The 16,649-nt window shown below is 42.1% G+C and overlaps 2 protein-coding genes across 3 annotated transcripts; one reads left to right on the forward strand and one right to left on the reverse strand.

Annotated features, from left to right (window-relative positions):
* Nucleotides 1-614: 614 nt before the first annotated feature.
* nrbf2b (nuclear receptor binding factor 2b) lies at nt 615-8,971 on the reverse strand. 2 transcript variants are annotated; one of them, XM_026177551.1, is made up of 4 exons: nt 8,862-8,971; nt 5,806-5,890; nt 5,211-5,251; nt 615-3,819 (listed from the first exon to the last, which is right to left on the reverse strand). In XM_026177551.1, exons 1-4 carry the CDS (start codon nt 8,928-8,930, stop codon nt 3,118-3,120), a joined length of 897 nt encoding a protein of 298 aa, XP_026033336.1. In that variant the 5' UTR covers nt 8,931-8,971; the 3' UTR covers nt 615-3,117. The 2 variants fall into 2 exon arrangements, with proteins under 2 accessions (XP_026033336.1, XP_026033335.1); XM_026177550.1 differs by having other exon boundaries at nt 8,721-8,927.
* A 2,467-nt stretch (nt 8,972-11,438) lies between these two features.
* LOC113027764 (NHL repeat-containing protein 3) lies at nt 11,439-16,248 on the forward strand. The gene is made up of 3 exons (XM_026177552.1): nt 11,439-11,968; nt 13,912-14,114; nt 14,208-16,248. Exons 1-3 carry the CDS (start codon nt 11,680-11,682, stop codon nt 14,805-14,807), a joined length of 1,092 nt encoding a protein of 363 aa, XP_026033337.1. The 5' UTR covers nt 11,439-11,679; the 3' UTR covers nt 14,808-16,248.
* Nucleotides 16,249-16,649: the final 401 nt, after the last annotated feature.

Below are 16,649 nucleotides of genomic sequence, written 5' to 3' on the forward strand. Positions count from 1 at the left end.
ACTGATCTTGAAAAGGAGATCAGCCAGATTTAAAATAAGATTTTTATTTCTGGCTTTAAGCCTTTATAGATGGGCTTAATGACTTGCAGGAAAATGGCCCAGTGTGGTCCCAGGCCTCTGTAGTAGCAGCATATGAGCCACCTGCTCAACTAACTTACCTATATTGGTGGCCCATTCTCAGAACCAGTGCTTACTGAACTGCTCAAATACTACTTGACATTTCCCTGTAGTTGCTTCGACAGCTCTAGGTGGTTTGCAAGTGAAACCCTTAAAGTGAAGCATCAGCAGTAAGAATGTCTTCAGTGGTGTTTTAACAAATCTCTGATCCAACCGGCCACAAGTGGCGAGCTGGGACACAGATGTGTGGGCCTTAGTTAAGCGCTTGGGCATTTGGAAGAACTGAGGTGGTTTTAGAGCTGCTGCTTTCAGTCAATGAGTCAAAAACTTGTCCAAAAACAAGACAACTTGAAGCTTTTTCAGCCGCTGTGATTCTGATAGCTGACCATCTGGCAGGTTTGTCATGCTGCATTCATGCCCTGTGAGAATGATAAAGCAGCTTCTGTAAAGCTCATTTCAAAAACACATGAATAACATGAAGTCCAAATGACACTCTGAGACTGACAGTCAGTTAGCTTTATTCAAAAACAGAACATCATTTTGTACAACTGTTCACATCACCATCGATTTAAAGGCCAGCTAAGCCAAACACGTGGCTTACAATGAATGAGTTTTGCATAGCTGGGAAATGCAGCAAAGTGTCCTGTGTGTAGCCACGTCTTCATCTTCATCATAGTGGATCCAGGAAGGAAATGCACTCTCTTAAGTGAATACACGAGTTTGTACAAGTGCCTCGAAATATGTGATAGTATGCATGCACGTGCTGCATGCATTAGACTGCAAGCAACACAGTAAACAAGTTGCCTCGAGTCCTCTTTATTCTGTTGTGCCGACATAAACGATCAGCTTTGCTCGTAGACATGCTGGACTAAACGCTGCTCAGCTCGGTTAAAGCTGCACCACAGCTTCAGTTCAGGAGCCGGTGAGTGTCGGGACGTGAATGATCCATCAATAAGAATCTTTTAAAGGGATGGCTTTGTGATTAAGCTGGACTAGCCTCGCTGGATGTTCACTGACGGCCTATGATAATATAAACGTGCCCTGCCTGCAGTTTATGCTGCATTCTGCTCCTTCTGTTGTCATGGATGTTTGTGATCAGATTTTATGATGTGGATCAAAATATCTTCAGTTATTTGAGGCATCCAAACAAAAAGAAATTCACAAAGTCACATCCTGGGATGACTGTGAGCCAAACATTTAAGAGAGCTTCAGATTACCGAAGGTGCTTCTTTTGGCTTTGCAGGTAATGTACAAACTGCCACATTTGGGACTAAAAACGTGTAACTGACATAAATTGTAGTTCCTCCACCGGCCACTTGAAGCTCACGCCAAGAGAGACTCTTTCCCCTTAGACTCACGTTACAATGCCCAGCTACCCACATTAGAAAGCATGTTCACTGGCCTCAAACAATAGTTTTACCCTGCCACAGCTATAAGGAGGGTGAGCAGCCTTTCATGCCTCTGCTATTTGGATACTGGTGAGGCTTAACTTTGGGGCTTGACACAGAGTCAGCCCGTCACCGTCTGCTCACCCCAGTCAAGATGAGTTTATTTGAGCTGAGTGCTCTGCTGCCTTCATGCTCTTTGTGTGTTGGAAACCAGGCCTGCTGAGATGCACCCGTCCAAGAAGTCAAGTATTCTGACTGTATTCACATGTGGTCTACAGTAAACACAGCTGATGTTACCATTAGAGCACACTGTAGTTTAATGTATGCGTGACCACCAGATGATATGGTACTGCAAACGCTCAGGACTAAACATTTCCATTAATGAATAATTACTTGGTTTCAAAACAGGAAATAAAATGCAGACTACAGTTTGTTAGCAGAGTCAACAAGACACGATGAATGACGTCAACATCATAAACAGTACAGACATGAAGATCCTGAGACACAACAACCCACAACTACACTTGTTTTTGAAGAACTATGTGAAGCATCTGATGGACTCTGCCCTTTGACCTTTGAAGAACACTGTCATTATTCACATGGTGTTTGTTGGAAACCTTAATGTATCAACTCTTCAGAATAGATCAACATATCTGCTCGCTGATGACACTGTGTGCGCGTCAGCCCTCATTCCTATTGATCCCCACTGACACCCATTGATAACCCGTGTGTCTCTACATTTCTGGTGGGGAATAAGAAGAACATCAGAAGGCTTGTTTGTTTTATAAGCCTTCAAGTATCTGCTCAGAAAAACATCAATGAGTCTATTACAAGCTTTTCCCTAACACCAGTATGCTTTCTTAGAATTAAGTTACACATGATCTGAATGCATCTGTGTGGATACAAAAGAATTTTAGGAGCAGTTCATCCAGACAATCGACACTCAGTCTTTACCTCTCATGTCACTTAAAATCCAGCTCAGGCCTGCGGTGCCGAACACCTGGAACAAAACGTCCAGGACGGAGTTCATCCGCAGGACCAGTTATTCTGAGAACAGCTGAGTTTGGAGCCACAAAGCACACATACACAGAATTATGTCATAACTCTTGTAGGAAAGCTGTGTGTGTGTGTGTGTCCTTTCATAATAATGCACACACTTGCACACACCCCCGCTTCCACAACACCTTAAATAAAGTCTAAATCTGTGGGAAACATCAGCTGATCTGCTGCTGACAGAACTAAGCTGTCGTTGAATGCTGTATGAGATCTGGGTCATGTGATAACACAGTAGAAGTCTGAGACATAAGTGAAAGTTTTGGGAAAACCTTGAACCTTGCCCGTATTCCTGTCATGCTGACACACAGCCTCGCTGCTGTTCTCACAGATTAGTGAACGTTTCCTTTATCTGTGGCTTGGACTGCCTTGCACCAGTGATAGTAGCGTTATCACTTCCTCCCTCGCTGATGTTCCCGTTTGTCGTCTGATTCCACCTGAGCAGAGGCCTCGTGGGTCGAGCCGGTAGCTTTCACTGTATAACGTTTTGGCATCTGAACTCAAAGTCGTACTGGTTGAACCACATGTATGTGTGTGTATGTGTGTGTGATGTGTTCTATTACAGCTTATCCCTGTCTAGTAGCTCCTGCAGTTCATTCTGGATGTCCTCTGGCAGCTCCAGAGGAGGCAGGTCATCCAGACACAGGTCTTCCTGAGCTGGCATTTCCAACGGTGGCAGCTGAGGGATTGCGATCTCCTTTCCCTTCCTTTTACTCTCCCCTCCCTGTCCAACTCCGGTTCCCATAGGACCACCTGCTTGTGGGAGCACCCAGAGCTCGGAGCGCTCCACAAAGTCGGCTGCCTCCGAGTGCAGCCTCATGTTTTCCAGTCGTAGCCGCTCGTTCTCGGCTCTCAGCTGCTGGTTTTCGTTCGTCAGGCCGTCAACCAGGAGTCGCAAGTTCTCAATGGTCGTCTGTTGTTCTTCCAGGCGCGTTTTGTCATCTTTGGTGGTCTTAGATCCCGAACACACTGGAGTTAAAATCTGTGTTCCTCCAGTCTGCCGAGTCTGAAGCTGGTATAGTAAGGTGTCATACTCCCTCTCCCCGACGCTTCCAAGCTCTGCAGCTGAGGCGCCTGGAGAGGCATAGGGCCGGCTGCTGCCCGTGGACGGAGATTTTGAAAAGAACCCTGGCCCGGTAGCCTGCACTAGACCAAGTCGTGTCTTAACCGCCTCTCGCCGAGCTTCTCTCTTCCAGCGCTCTTGGATTAACCGTTGCTGTTTAATGTGACTGTCCCTCTGCAGCTCCATGGACAAACGAGCCTACAGCCAAGGAACAAACAATCACTCTCCTGATACAAGACATACACAAACAATCAGCTCTGAAACTCTGACGATCAGGCAGGTGGGTGAGTGACTTCTGACTTTCCTACGTTTAAGATTTGTCTGTTTTTAAGACTACTACAGATTACTACTTATTGAGATTTGCACAGAGACTGATTAACAGTAGTAGTGCTAATAAAAAAAATCCTCAGCATATCCAACCAAGAAGAGGCCACGGAGACCACATGTCAATGTAGTTTTTATTTACAGCAGACATGTGCAGGTCACCTCTGTCACTACACCCCTGAATCTGCTCTGTGGTCCTGCTCTGCCCCTCTGACACCCTCATGTCTAATCCTGTCCGTCCTGGTCAGGCCTAATGAGAAGTCTTAGCATCTTCAACTCTTTTTGTTTGTGCTGCTGTCTCCAAACCATACATCACAGCAGTGTGATGTACAGGGTCTGCGGTTACACCCGTCTCATTCACACATGCATTCTGTCTCACGTCTACTGATTTTCATTGCTCTTCTTCAACTGTCAACATGACCACTGACCATCAGAGCTACTGATGTACTCCTGCCTGAAACTCCGTCTGTCATTCCTGCTTTTACACCTCACCCACTGTCTCGCTGTCTTCCTGATGTTACATGTTCAACATTACATTAAGTTTATTTTCCCCTTAAATTTTTCTTTGATGATAAGATGGACATTTTAGAGGAAGTGACCCTTAACTTCAGCTGCTGCTTTAAAAAAAACAAACAAACTTGAGTTGTCATGGCTTCAGTTTTCCTCTGGGGTCTACGTCAGCGGTCCCCAACCTTTTTTGGGCCACAGACCGGTTTAATGTCAGACAATATTTTCACTCATCGGCCTTCAAGGTGTCGCGGATAAATAGAACAAAATAAAATGACATGACCGAGACAAAAACTGGTATTTGGTAAATATAATAATAAACATGAATTCACTGTGTAATTGTGTAACTTTTTTAGCAGCGTCCTCCTGAAATGCGCCAACAACATTGAGAGTAACATCCTCCTCTCTGCCCCTTAATGCTCTCTGGTCGCTATGGTAACATGTAAATATTTCTTTCAAAATAAGACACAACTACAACACGGGAAAAGACCCGGGGAAACAGAGTTAACGATAAAAACCCTGAAAACCAGAAATTTCACACCCGAGCCTCAACTCTCGCTGCCCGGTACCAAACGACTCACGGACCGGTCCGCGGCCCAGAGGTTGGGGACCGCTGGTCTAGATGATCTACAGCATGCTACAGGTGGTGTTAGAACTGTGTGTGAATCTGAATCAGCATGTTTACATGACAGAGAATATGTTTCACTCCATCACTGATCAAACACAGAGAGATAAAAAGATAAAACTGAGTGTCTCACCTGCTCACACACGGGTGCCTTCATTGCCTCAGTCAGAAAATCTGGTAGTGAGACAGTGTGTGTGTGTGTGTGTGTGTGTGTGTGTGTGTGTGTGTGTGTGTGTGTGTGTGTGTGAGAGAGAGAGAGAGAGAGAGAGAGAGATGAGACAGAATACACACCTAACACACACACAGTATATTGGATTAAACATCAGTTTAATGTATGGTCATCACAATAAGACAGGGACAGTATTTGTTGCGCTGGATTGGAGTGAAGTGGATGTAGTAAAAAAACCCAAACCCAACAACACCACCCTTCCTCAGACGCTTTCTTATAAGATGTTACCATGGCTACAACATAAAAGTATATAGGAAGTGAAATGCAGTTTGCTTATGTGAGGGGAGTCAGCACTGTAACGTTCTACTCGTTGTTTGGTTACTTCCTGATTCTGCATAAAAGCAGATCAAGTCCAGAAAGAGTCCAAAGCACATTCAGTGAACGACCTCCGCTCTGCAGAGCATCTACAGAGGAGCAATGCACTACATGGCAGGACTGTAAGGAGAAAGACTGTGGTCGAAGAAGACTGTAAGGAGTGTGTGTGTGAAACTGAGACTACCTGCTGCTTTTCCATGGCAGGAGATGGCCTCTTCATACTTCCCAGCAGCTACCAAACGGTCGGCCTGTCTGCACTGCTGGTGAGCCTGAAGAACGTAAGACAGGGAATGCAATGTGTTACGAGAATGTTAAAGAGGTGGTGGAATGAAACCAGGGATAATATATGAAGCAAAAATACGAAACAGAGACTAGCTTCCCCTCTTTACTGTAAGAAAACTTCTTGTCATACGTGAACATTAATGCTATGAAAATGAGACTGATGATCCGATAGAATCTGAAGACTTTAAGTCTTCAGATCCGATAAATTGGATTTTATGTGATTTACTGTGTTTTTTGTTCTTGACATGTTACACTAGCTGGTAGTTCTACTGTAATCCTGGATGACCGAGTTTCAGAGCTGTAGCTAAGTTAGGAGGAAATATTAAGATCAAATGGAGAAGGGTTTCATGTGTCGCAGACATGCTCCTGATCAATCATCTAAAACCCTGACTGTGCATTGCTGACATGGATGGCCTATGTGTCTGCTAAATGCTGACAAGCGGGCCAGAGTCAGCATCCAGCTGACGTCAGAAGGTGCCGTTTTCATCTGGAACGCCTCCTCAACCAATTTATACTTGGAAAGTCGGAGAAGCCACAAGAACCTTAAGTTAACAAACAAGGATCGCGACAATGAAGGTAAAGATTTTAATCTGTAATCCCACTATTGTATTTGTGACTCACTACATAAACCATACGAAGGAAACTGACCAGGCTCTGTCCACTGCTTCAGTATCCTGATATATATCCTTTGTGTACATACAGCACCTACATCTCCTGATGATTTGTGCCCCACGAGTAAATTTGACCTGGGTGCACTTTATTTTTTAAACATCTTCTCTTTCACTTCTGCATCTCTATGGTGCGGTTAGCGTATATTGCTAACTATTGCATGATCCGCCATTGCTGTAAAAAACGAAACGTTCCGTTGGAGTGAATGGGGATGACGCGGCTCTGGTTCTGATTTCCGAGGTTTGATTTGATTTGATTTGATTTTATTGATTAGCATTCAAATTCAAATCTCAGTGAAAACAGTGAAAAAACAAACAAACAAACAAACAGTGAAAACAGAACAAAAATCTACCATAAAGAAAGAAAGCATGAGACAAGGCTAATCAAAAGGTATTGGCTGAAGCATTTGCTTATTACGCCAACCCTTTTCACAAAATATCTTTTTGTATGCAGCTCCTGTACACAGGGCTTGAAGAAAATAATAAAACAAAGCAAAAACCAAACAAACAAAAAAAAAAAACAAAGAAAAAAAAAAACTTTCCACCTTAGATAAGTAACTACATCAAAGCAAAAGAATCAAGAGGTTGTTTTTTTTTTTTTTTCTTTCTCCTTTTTGCTCTTTTCATTCTTGATTTATATATTTTTCTAATACTCTATTTTTAAACATATTTTTAAACAAGGAAAATGAACTACACCTTTTTAAATCACTGTCATAACTATTCCACAGGTTAACTCCTCTAACAGAAACACATCTCTGCTTTATATTTGTCCTTATCTTGTTTTTTTTAAAGAAATCTGTTCCCCTTAAGTCATATTGACTCTCTCTGACTTTGAACAGCTTCTGAGTACTGGGGCAAAGCAAGTTATTTTGTGCTTTATACATTGTCTGTGCCATTTTATATTCAACTAAATCATAACATTTCAGGGTATTCAGATTAATAAACGAAATGTTAGTTGGTTCTATATAGTTTGATTGGTTTATAATTCTTATAGCTCTTTTTTGTAACTTGAAAATAGGAAGAGTGTTCGTTTTATATGCATTACCCCATATCTCCAGACAGTAAGTCATATATGGAAGCAACAGAGTACAATAAAGTGTGTATAATGTTTTTTTGTTCAGGACATGCTTTGTTTTATAGAGAATAGCAATGGTTTTTGACATTTTTGTTTTCACGTGGTTTATATGAGACTTCCAACTCAACTTATCATCAATTATCACTCCAAGAAATTTATTTTCGTACACTCTTTCAATTTCAATTCCATTAACCCTTATTTTAGATACATTTTTCATTGGTCTAGTGCCAAAAATAATCTATTTTGTTTTCTTTATATTTAATGATAACTTATTTACATCAAACCAGTTTTTTAATATATTTAACTCCTTTTCCGCTGTAGTCAGAAGCTGTTCTAAGTTTTTACCTGAGCAGTACAGAGTGGTATCATCAGCAAACAATACACATTTTAACAGTTTGGAAACACTACATATATCATTTATATATAATATAAATAATTTAGGGCCCAGCACAGAGCCCTGAGGAACACCACAAGTTACCTTCAACTGCTTAGATTTTACATTATTGAATTCGACATATTGATATCTTTCATCCAGGTAACTTTTCATCCACTTGTATGCTATCCCTCTTATGCCATATCTCTCTAGTTTATTCATTAATATAGAATGATCAATTGTATCAAACGCCTTTTTTAAGTCTATAAAAACACCAACAGTAACTGAAACGTTCCCATAAATTGGATTTCCAACTCAGAAAGTCGAAGTAGCTCCACCAATGAGTGTAAACAGCAACCCAACCGTGCCGGTCTGTTCGGCCACGGTTGTGTATTTGTCACCGACTAAATAAACCATGCGCAGAGCGCTGCTTAGCCTCTGTTCGGTGTGTTATGAGGCATAAAAGCATTGCGCTATGTTGCTAGTGATGCCTGAATGGCTCTGCTAACGAGTAAAACAGATCCATATATTCTTGTTTTTCCCGACTTTACGCCTTGAGAGTAACGCCAGTCTCTGCTCCAACATCTGACTTACGAAGCAAATGGGTCGCAGCACAACAGCAGCAAAGCTAACCACAAAGCGGCTAGCCGCTAGCTCCTAGCTGCTGTAAAGATAGCCTCTTATTGCAACATCAAACTTACAAGGTTGAGCGGGCTGTCCACGACCTCCATGGAGTCGATCCTTCGACGGCTTACACTACATGAAACGCGCCTCTGTCCCTCACTGACTGTCATTCGCACTGAGATTCAAAAGCTCGAATAAAATAATTACAAGAAAATTACTGTAAAGGAAGCAAGAGTCGCCTCGCTGCACAGCCACAGCAGCGTCGTGACATCACAGCTAGCTTGCATCTTGATTGGTCAACTGTGGTGCTGGGTCGGCTTTCTTCTTCTTCTGTTAATTATTTTAACGGCGTCGGTAAAGCATGCAGCAGCATCACCGCCTGCACTGGCGTGTGGACAGATTAGCAGAGGAAACGAGCTGTATTCTCAATCCTGTAGTTCAAAGATGCTCCTGTAATAATAACATAATCTGTGGTGCTTCCTCTAACATGTAAAGTTCTGATTACGATCCTTTCAATCACGCTACTAAATCTCTCCCCACTCGCACTTATTGCATTTTTAACACTTTCTGTCATAATAGAGTAAAGACGGGGTGTTGATGGGTGTAGTGTATGGGTCAGTCCTATATGATCTCCTGCTTTGGGTTCCTGCCCTGCATGCTGTTCAAAACTACTTACTACTTAATGGATTCTCTGTAGATGTATTTGTGTGTCCACTATCTCAACATTCATATCAAATCTTCTGCATATGATTATGAATTATATTTTTTCCTTTGGTGCTAATTTTCTATAAAATGAATTCATTTTTGCCAACAAGTCCACCTTTATATTCCCTGAACACATACACGTACGGGCAGATAAGCTCTTCTTTCCTCCCGTCTACTTCGACTTGAGACACACACAAAGCAGAAACTAGACTTGTGTCTAACTTTCTTTAACACCAGTTTAGCTTCTCATCAAACAAGCATGTAGAAATCTCACCACGTGCACCTGTAACCATGAATGTACTGATTTTTAGTATTTTTTTTAAAAAGACATGATTTTTTTAACTGATAAAATAAATAAATATAGGATAAATCCCGACTTATTTGCACAGTCTTCTACTTCCTTTCCTGCAGGCTGCATTTTATTTCAGAGACATTCCATTTTTCTACCCAGTGCGCCCCATCTTTAGCATAACGCAATTTTCCTACATTTCAATCAATCAATCAATCTTTATTTATAAAGCACTTTTCATACAGAGAAAATGTAGCACAAAGTGCTTTACATAGTTAAGTCTTTACATTTGTTCAGTCTTTTCAAAAACGTCATTATTCTTTATGTTAAGTAATATACGACACATCATACGACAGTCGGCACCTATTTTTACTTCTTTTGTCCTACCAAACAGGAATTCTAATGTCAACTTTTACAATTTGCTATTTACTGCTTGTTTTCTGAGTTGCAGAAGTCCCTCACCACATTTGATGAGGAGCCTCTGTTATCATCAACTCTATGCTCCCTGATCTTAATGCTTAACAGATTTGTTGGGTCTTTACCTGAATTGACTATTTACACTATAACTGCTTGGTTTGATTGAGGGGATTGGGATAGCTTGTGCCCTTTACTAATATACACACAATCATGATCATTTATGAACTTTTTCAATCTCTTCATTCACATGAACGAGTTCTGCTACGACTCCCCACATCACATTTCCTCTGATGGGGACACCAACGTCATTCAGTATATCAGTTCTCGGTGTGTTGCTAGGATTATGATAATAGACCACACAATGACATGATATCGTCACACTATGTTTATCTGTCCATACCTTGATTACATTCATAATATTATACCATGTCCTATTCTGGGATAAGACATACCACATGTATGTCCTATTCTTCACCTTTCTAGTCTGTCTGTGACTCCTGATTGTATACCAATATCTGACACAATCAAACTGTCATTTCAACCATATTTCTTGAATACATATTAAATTAGGCGTTTCTAACAATTCTGAAACAATTTTGTAAAATTCTTGTCCATTGGCTTCAAGACTCATTGAATTCCACAGTGAATACACGAAGAGCCATCAGACCTTGACAGAAAGTTAGTATTTCTGGAATTTAACATTCTTCTACTGTTTCACAGTGTAGTCCTTAGATAATAATTGTATTGTTTTTTCCTGTCTTAAACAGTAACCGCAAATACAGTAACACCCGGTTTCCTTGCAACAAACAGAGTCACAGTTTTGTGTGAGAGCTGCTCTTCCGAGCACATCCCACGGATCTGTTTACTGCGGAGGCCTTTTGAGTGTTTTTCAATCTTCTGTTTCTTTTTGGTGAGTCCGAAGTGTGGCGTCAGTTTCCTGTTCTTAGCTGACAGTTGTGCCCCCCACTGTGGGGGCCCCACTGTGGTCTTCTGTTGCTGTAACACAGATATGTAAATAACGCAGAGTCATAAAGATACACGCAAAAGAGGTCATTTCTTTAACGCTGTCTGTAAATCCCGCTGACTACAGCTCATTCATTACACATAAAACCAGACAGGGAAACACAGGCATCACCGAGCATCCTCCTCCTCCTGCTGCTGATTCAAGCGACCGGAAATAGAAATGTTTCTGTAAAAATAAAACCTCAACGATATTCATATGTTAGCTTGTTTATGCTACGTTATATATTAAATCTCATGGGTCTATTTTTTAAATTCATCTTTATTCAGTGGTTATTTCTGAACTCGAATGAATCTAGTTTTTTCTTTTCTTTTTCTTCACGCGGTTTTATTGCGACATAATAAACAGAAATGCTTTGCGTGCTTGTCTCACGTGACAGCCTGTTTTGTTTTCGTTTAGTGCTGAAGAGGAAGTGTCTTTCTGTTTGGTCGGTGGGATTCAAATATATAAGACAATCGCGAGCTTTTAACCGTATAATATCTTAGCAGGTATCGTACGAAGGTTCTGCTTGTTCCGTAGCCCGTGTAGCTAAGCCGACTTCCGCCTGTGCGTCCTGCGCGGACACGTACGCAGCATCCTGGCAGCTTTAAAACGAGAGTGTTAAATGAAGTACACGCCAACAGCAAAACCACTGATGCTGATGACAAAGACAAGTCATACGTGTTTGATAGTTTCCAGCATGGCCTCTTTGGTCCTGCTCATGATGGTGCTTTACGGGACCATGAGCAGCCAGCAGCCGGGCGGCTCGAGCCTCAGACACGACTACCAGCTGCTGGGCAGACCCCTGTACAAACTGGATCTGAGCTGGCCCAAGAACCCGGAGCTCTACACCGGAGACGTGTTTGGAGTGGCAGTCAACCAGTATGCTGGGGTGGTGTATGTGGCTCAGAGAGGTAATCACACTCTGTTGGTAAAGTACTTCAGAGTCAAACATCATAATGGTGACTGCGTCATCAGTGTGTCAGTGCAGATGAAGATGATCTTAATTGTTATCTGTTACGATAAGGTCGACATTTGGAAACTGCTTCATTACAGAAGTTAATTTAAACACAACAAATATAATAAAGCTAGTAAAACAGTGCTGCTGAGGTCAGATGAAGTAGCTCACTGTATCAGAGTGTAAGGGCACCAGGTGGCAGCGATGCTTTTATAGATGTTGCCAACGCAACCCAGTGTGGAGCAGGGCTGGACTGGGACACAAAATGGGCCCAGGCATTTTGAGTAGAGCCCCCAGGTATTGTAGGAAAAGCTACAAAGCCTTTGAATGAAACACTGCAGTGACAGTGATGTACAGTCTTGTTGGTATATGTATGATTTCTATACAGGTTACATCAGATGACCACTTTAGTTTAAAGATTCAGATAAATATTTATTAAAAGTGAGACATTTTAAATAAGAATAAGACAGAAAAGTATTTCTTTGTGCCCCCCTCTCCCTGTTAATGCCCTACCTGCCCCCCTAGCAAAACTTTGCTAGACCCGCCCCTGCACAGTCACCAGCTGTCAGCTACTTAGAAAAGGATCCTGGTGTTATTTGTCTCTCAGAAACAGTTCATAACTTCAACTCATCCATGTCACCTAAAAGGTAAACCTGTTTCTCCATCACAGCTCTGATGATCCAGTAAGGACATCTCCTGGTTTCATCTTCATGTTTCCCTCTCACCAGATAACCAAACCATCATGACCAGCAGCTTTACAGCTGTGGCTCCAGCAAACATCAGCTGATACTAGAAATTAATATTAAATACATTCTAACAACAGCTGATCAAGCTTAAACGTGCTGCTGTTGTTTAGCGCGACATCTGCTGGTTTCCTCTTTCTGGCACAGAGTGGGCGATAAACAAACAAGAGAGAAAAGCCGATCAGCTGATCATTGATCAGTTTCATGATTGAAGTAGCAACAGGAGAGGGAGGGGGAGATAAGAGAAGAGGCAGCTGTGCAGCGTAAAGACAGAATAAATCCAGCTTTGTAGCTGAAGTCTGGGACGAATCAATACTATTTTCTTCTGTGTATCTGTGATAAGACAAGGGGGCGGGTGCATCTGACCTCCTCGGCTGTAATTGGTCCATTTCAGAATTGATCATGGCACATTGTCCAATCAACCACCTTTCATTGTTTATGCCATTACAAAATAAGCAAAAACCAAAAAACCTTGGCCCATAAAAACGAAAAATCACCATCGGCCGAAGGCTGGTCAGCTGTGGTGTGGAGGGACATCTGTGTGTGGTATTTAGTACATGATACAGCGCAGTTTTGAATCTGTGAATGTATTATCAAGGTATCTGTAATCTGAGTAGATACACCGAAAGAAGAAGATGATTTTAAAAAAGAAAAAATCACTCAGAAAATTACAAAACGTCAGTACACACGAGGGGTTTGACATTGTGCTGCAGTTCTCTGTTTAACAAGTGCATCAGTTTGTGGACAAACAAATTCTGCAGTGTCACAGTTTTGTGGTCAGGAGTCAGTCGTGTAATAATCAGCAGTTATTTCTCTTCTCCTCCTTTAAATGAAGCACATGTCAGCTCTCAGTCCATTTAACCCAGCATGTCAGCACATCTTTATCCCACACCGCTGCGACCTCTCCCTCTCTCACACATGCACAGCATCATACAGTTCACATGCAGATCTTGTTAGTAAGAGAGTCGCTGCATCAAGCTGACTTGTAGAGCTCCTCATGGACAAACACCAGCTCACATCATTGACCTTTTACAGCCATACGTCCTCAGCAGGGACTAAAACTAAAGGACACCAAGCTTTGTTAAATGCTGGCTGCATGTGGAGTCTGATGCAGTGCAGCATATATGTCACTGTGCTTGCATTTACTTTCCTTTAGGTGACAACGCCCCGAAGGTGCTGGTGTTCACTACAGACGGAGATTACCTCATGTCCTGGAATACAACCACCCTGGAGAAGCCTCATGGAATATTTCTAGCAGATGCAGCTTCATCGAACCCCACCGTGTGGATCACAGATGTGGGGAACGGCCCGTATGGTCACTGCATCAAACGTTACACGCCATCAGGAAAGTTGCTACAGGTGATTTGGTGCTAAGTAAAGCTGTTTCTGAAGTATCTAGTGTGATTCTAGGAATAGAAAACATCCTGTTGATTCTCGATTTGTTCGTCTCAGGTGCTTGGAACGCCAGGAAAAGCAGGTTCTGGACTGGACCCCCTGCAGTTTGATCAGCCCGCCGAGATATTTGTCCACGACTCTGGGGAAATTTATATTGTGGACGGTGATGGAGGGATGAACAACCGCCTCATTAAGCTGTCCAAAGAGCAGAAGGTGATGTGGATGCATGGAGAGAAAGGACAAGGCCTAGCTCAGTTCTACATCCCACACAGCGTGACCGTGGACACGGCCCAGAGGGTGTGGGTGGCTGACAGAGGAAACAAGAGGATCCAGGTTTTTAATTCTGTCACCGGGGAGTGGCTGGGGACGTGGGGGAGCTGCTTTACTGAAGATGCACCCTATTCTGTGCGCCTTACCCCAGACAAAAAGTACTTTGTTGTTGTCCAGCTCAACACCAATCAGATTTCACTGCTGGATGCGCCGCCTGTAGGCATGATTGGCCAGTGCAGAGTGGTCAGTGTGATCCAGTTGGCTGATGATGTGAAGCCCCACTTGGTAGACCTAGACCTGAAAACTGGGGCTCTGTATGTGGCTGAGATCGGAGCTCAACAAGCACAGAAGTTCACCCCCTTTAGTCTGGGTGAAAACTTCCTGTGACACAAGCTAAAACAGCCTGACTGATCATAAACGGTTTATGATCGAGCGTCAACAAACAGGATGTTTAATCCTTTTAATTAGCTGGCTTGAATCAAAAATCAAAAGGGGCTCTATCGTGTACTTTACAACTCTTTTTCTTTCTGGGACTCCACTACAGCAGCTTTGCATGATCACAGTAAGCCCACTGAGGCCCAAGTTTAATCCATGACAGCCCCAACTTTAAACTCTAACCGGAGACAGTCCGGATATTTCTGTGGTTTAGAAAATGTTCTGCTGAGTATCAGGGAACAAACCACTCACCAAAAACAAACTAACACGTTCTCTAGAATATAGGGCTAGACTTGGGGTCCAATCACTAATAGAGGGTTAAAGAAACTGCCCTTTATTTTAAAGTGAACTTTAAAACTGAAAAGTAGTACAATTTCACAGCCTTTTGCTCAGTGGAGTTAATTTTACCTCCTTAGTTGAAGCCTGTCCTCATTAAATGTGAACAAACAGTTTAGTCTTGTAGACACGCACGAAGAGGGGAGATGAAATGAGGTCTCCTTTAAGCAAAGACTGGTCTCAGATTCACTTCAGTTGAATTCAGTTGTATTTACATAGTGCCAATCTACAACAGCAGTTGCCTCAGAGTGTTTTATATTGTGATGTAAAAACGATATGACAGTAATAGACAGAAACCCCTCTGAGCAGGCAGAACCAGGCCCCTCCGGCCCGGCGGCTGAAGGAGAAGAGAGCAAAGAGACAAACTCGAGCCAGAGTTAATCACTGATGATTAGATCCTGCGTTACAACAACGTCTTGTTCTTTCAGCTACTTTTCAGATTTTGTCTTTTGTCAAAATAAGATAAAGGTGAAACAGAGTATCATGGTGATTTGTTTTATCAGGCTGTTGTTGTCGGTCCTCGCTGTAGTCACGTGCCATTTGTAATGTTCTGATTTTGCACTGTTTCAGCAGATCAGAGCCTCTCTGAGATGTGTTCCTTCTTTGCTGCAGACACTTTAAGTTTGTGTGTTTTGGCTGGAGCTGTTCTGATAATATCATCTGATAATGTTGTTAATTCATGTATGATTGATTTGTGTTTTTTGACACAGCAGATGTGTAAAATGCTGCAAAATATTTACATTAAAATCCATCCTAATGCTGTCAGCACTCATCATTGAACACGAGCAGCCATAAAGCTGTGTCCATCACGTGGTCAGAGTCTAATCTGGCCTCTGTTCCTTGAGCACAACGAGTGGTTTGCATGTTGTTGGAAACAGGATTGTACATCTAGAATCAAGGTGTTTCCTAACTGTAGTTTCTGACTTGGCTAAATGTTGTGAAAGACTTTTCTCCACAGTCATTCACTTTGAGTTATGCTGTGCTTTGCACGGTAATAGTCACCCGCCACCATCATCACCGTGCAGTGCAAGAATCTGCTTTGCTCAGATGAGACATGCTTTAGAAAAAAAAAAAAAAAAAGAAAAAAAAAAAAAAAAGAAGAGAGAGATTCATAGCCTGTTCATAGCTTGTACTCACTACAGCCTGTACATACTTATAGTTATAGAATATTCACAACATACTTCATACCGTGTACATTATAACATACCATAATAGACCCATTTCTGTAATATACTTACATATCTATATTATTGCTAATATATATTGTAATATATCTATATCACTAAAGCACTTCTGGATGGATGCAAACTGCATTTCGTTGCCCTGTACCTGTGCATGTGCAATGACAATAAAGTTGAATTCTATTCTATTCTATTCTATTCTATTACCTTTATATCCCATTCTGTTCCCTCAGTCTGTGTTTCAGCTTCTGTGGGTCAAGCCGTGCACGTTGGCCAC

Source organism: Astatotilapia calliptera, chromosome 8, assembly GCF_900246225.1.
Source record: "Astatotilapia calliptera chromosome 8, fAstCal1.2, whole genome shotgun sequence".
NCBI lineage: Eukaryota > Metazoa > Chordata > Actinopteri > Cichliformes > Cichlidae > Astatotilapia > Astatotilapia calliptera.

Coding starts and splice junctions, on each gene's coding strand:
- LOC113027764 (XM_026177552.1), top strand. CDS start 11,680: ATGAAGTACACGCCAACAGCAAAACCACTGATGCTGATGACAAAGACA. Junction 11,969..13,911: donor GGTGTATGTGGCTCAGAGAG/GTAATCACACTC, acceptor ACTTTCCTTTAG/GTGACAACGCCCCGAAGGTG. Junction 14,115..14,207: donor CATCAGGAAAGTTGCTACAG/GTGATTTGGTGC, acceptor TGTTCGTCTCAG/GTGCTTGGAACGCCAGGAAA.
- nrbf2b (XM_026177550.1), bottom strand. CDS start 8,813: ATGACAGTCAGTGAGGGACAGAGGCGCGTTTCATGTAGTGTAAGCCGT. Junction 5,891..8,720: donor TGGACAGCCCGCTCAACCTT/GTAAGTTTGATG, acceptor TACGTTCTTCAG/GCTCACCAGCAGTGCAGACA. Junction 3,820..5,210: donor AGGCACCCGTGTGTGAGCAG/GTGAGACACTCA, acceptor CCTTGGCTGTAG/GCTCGTTTGTCCATGGAGCT.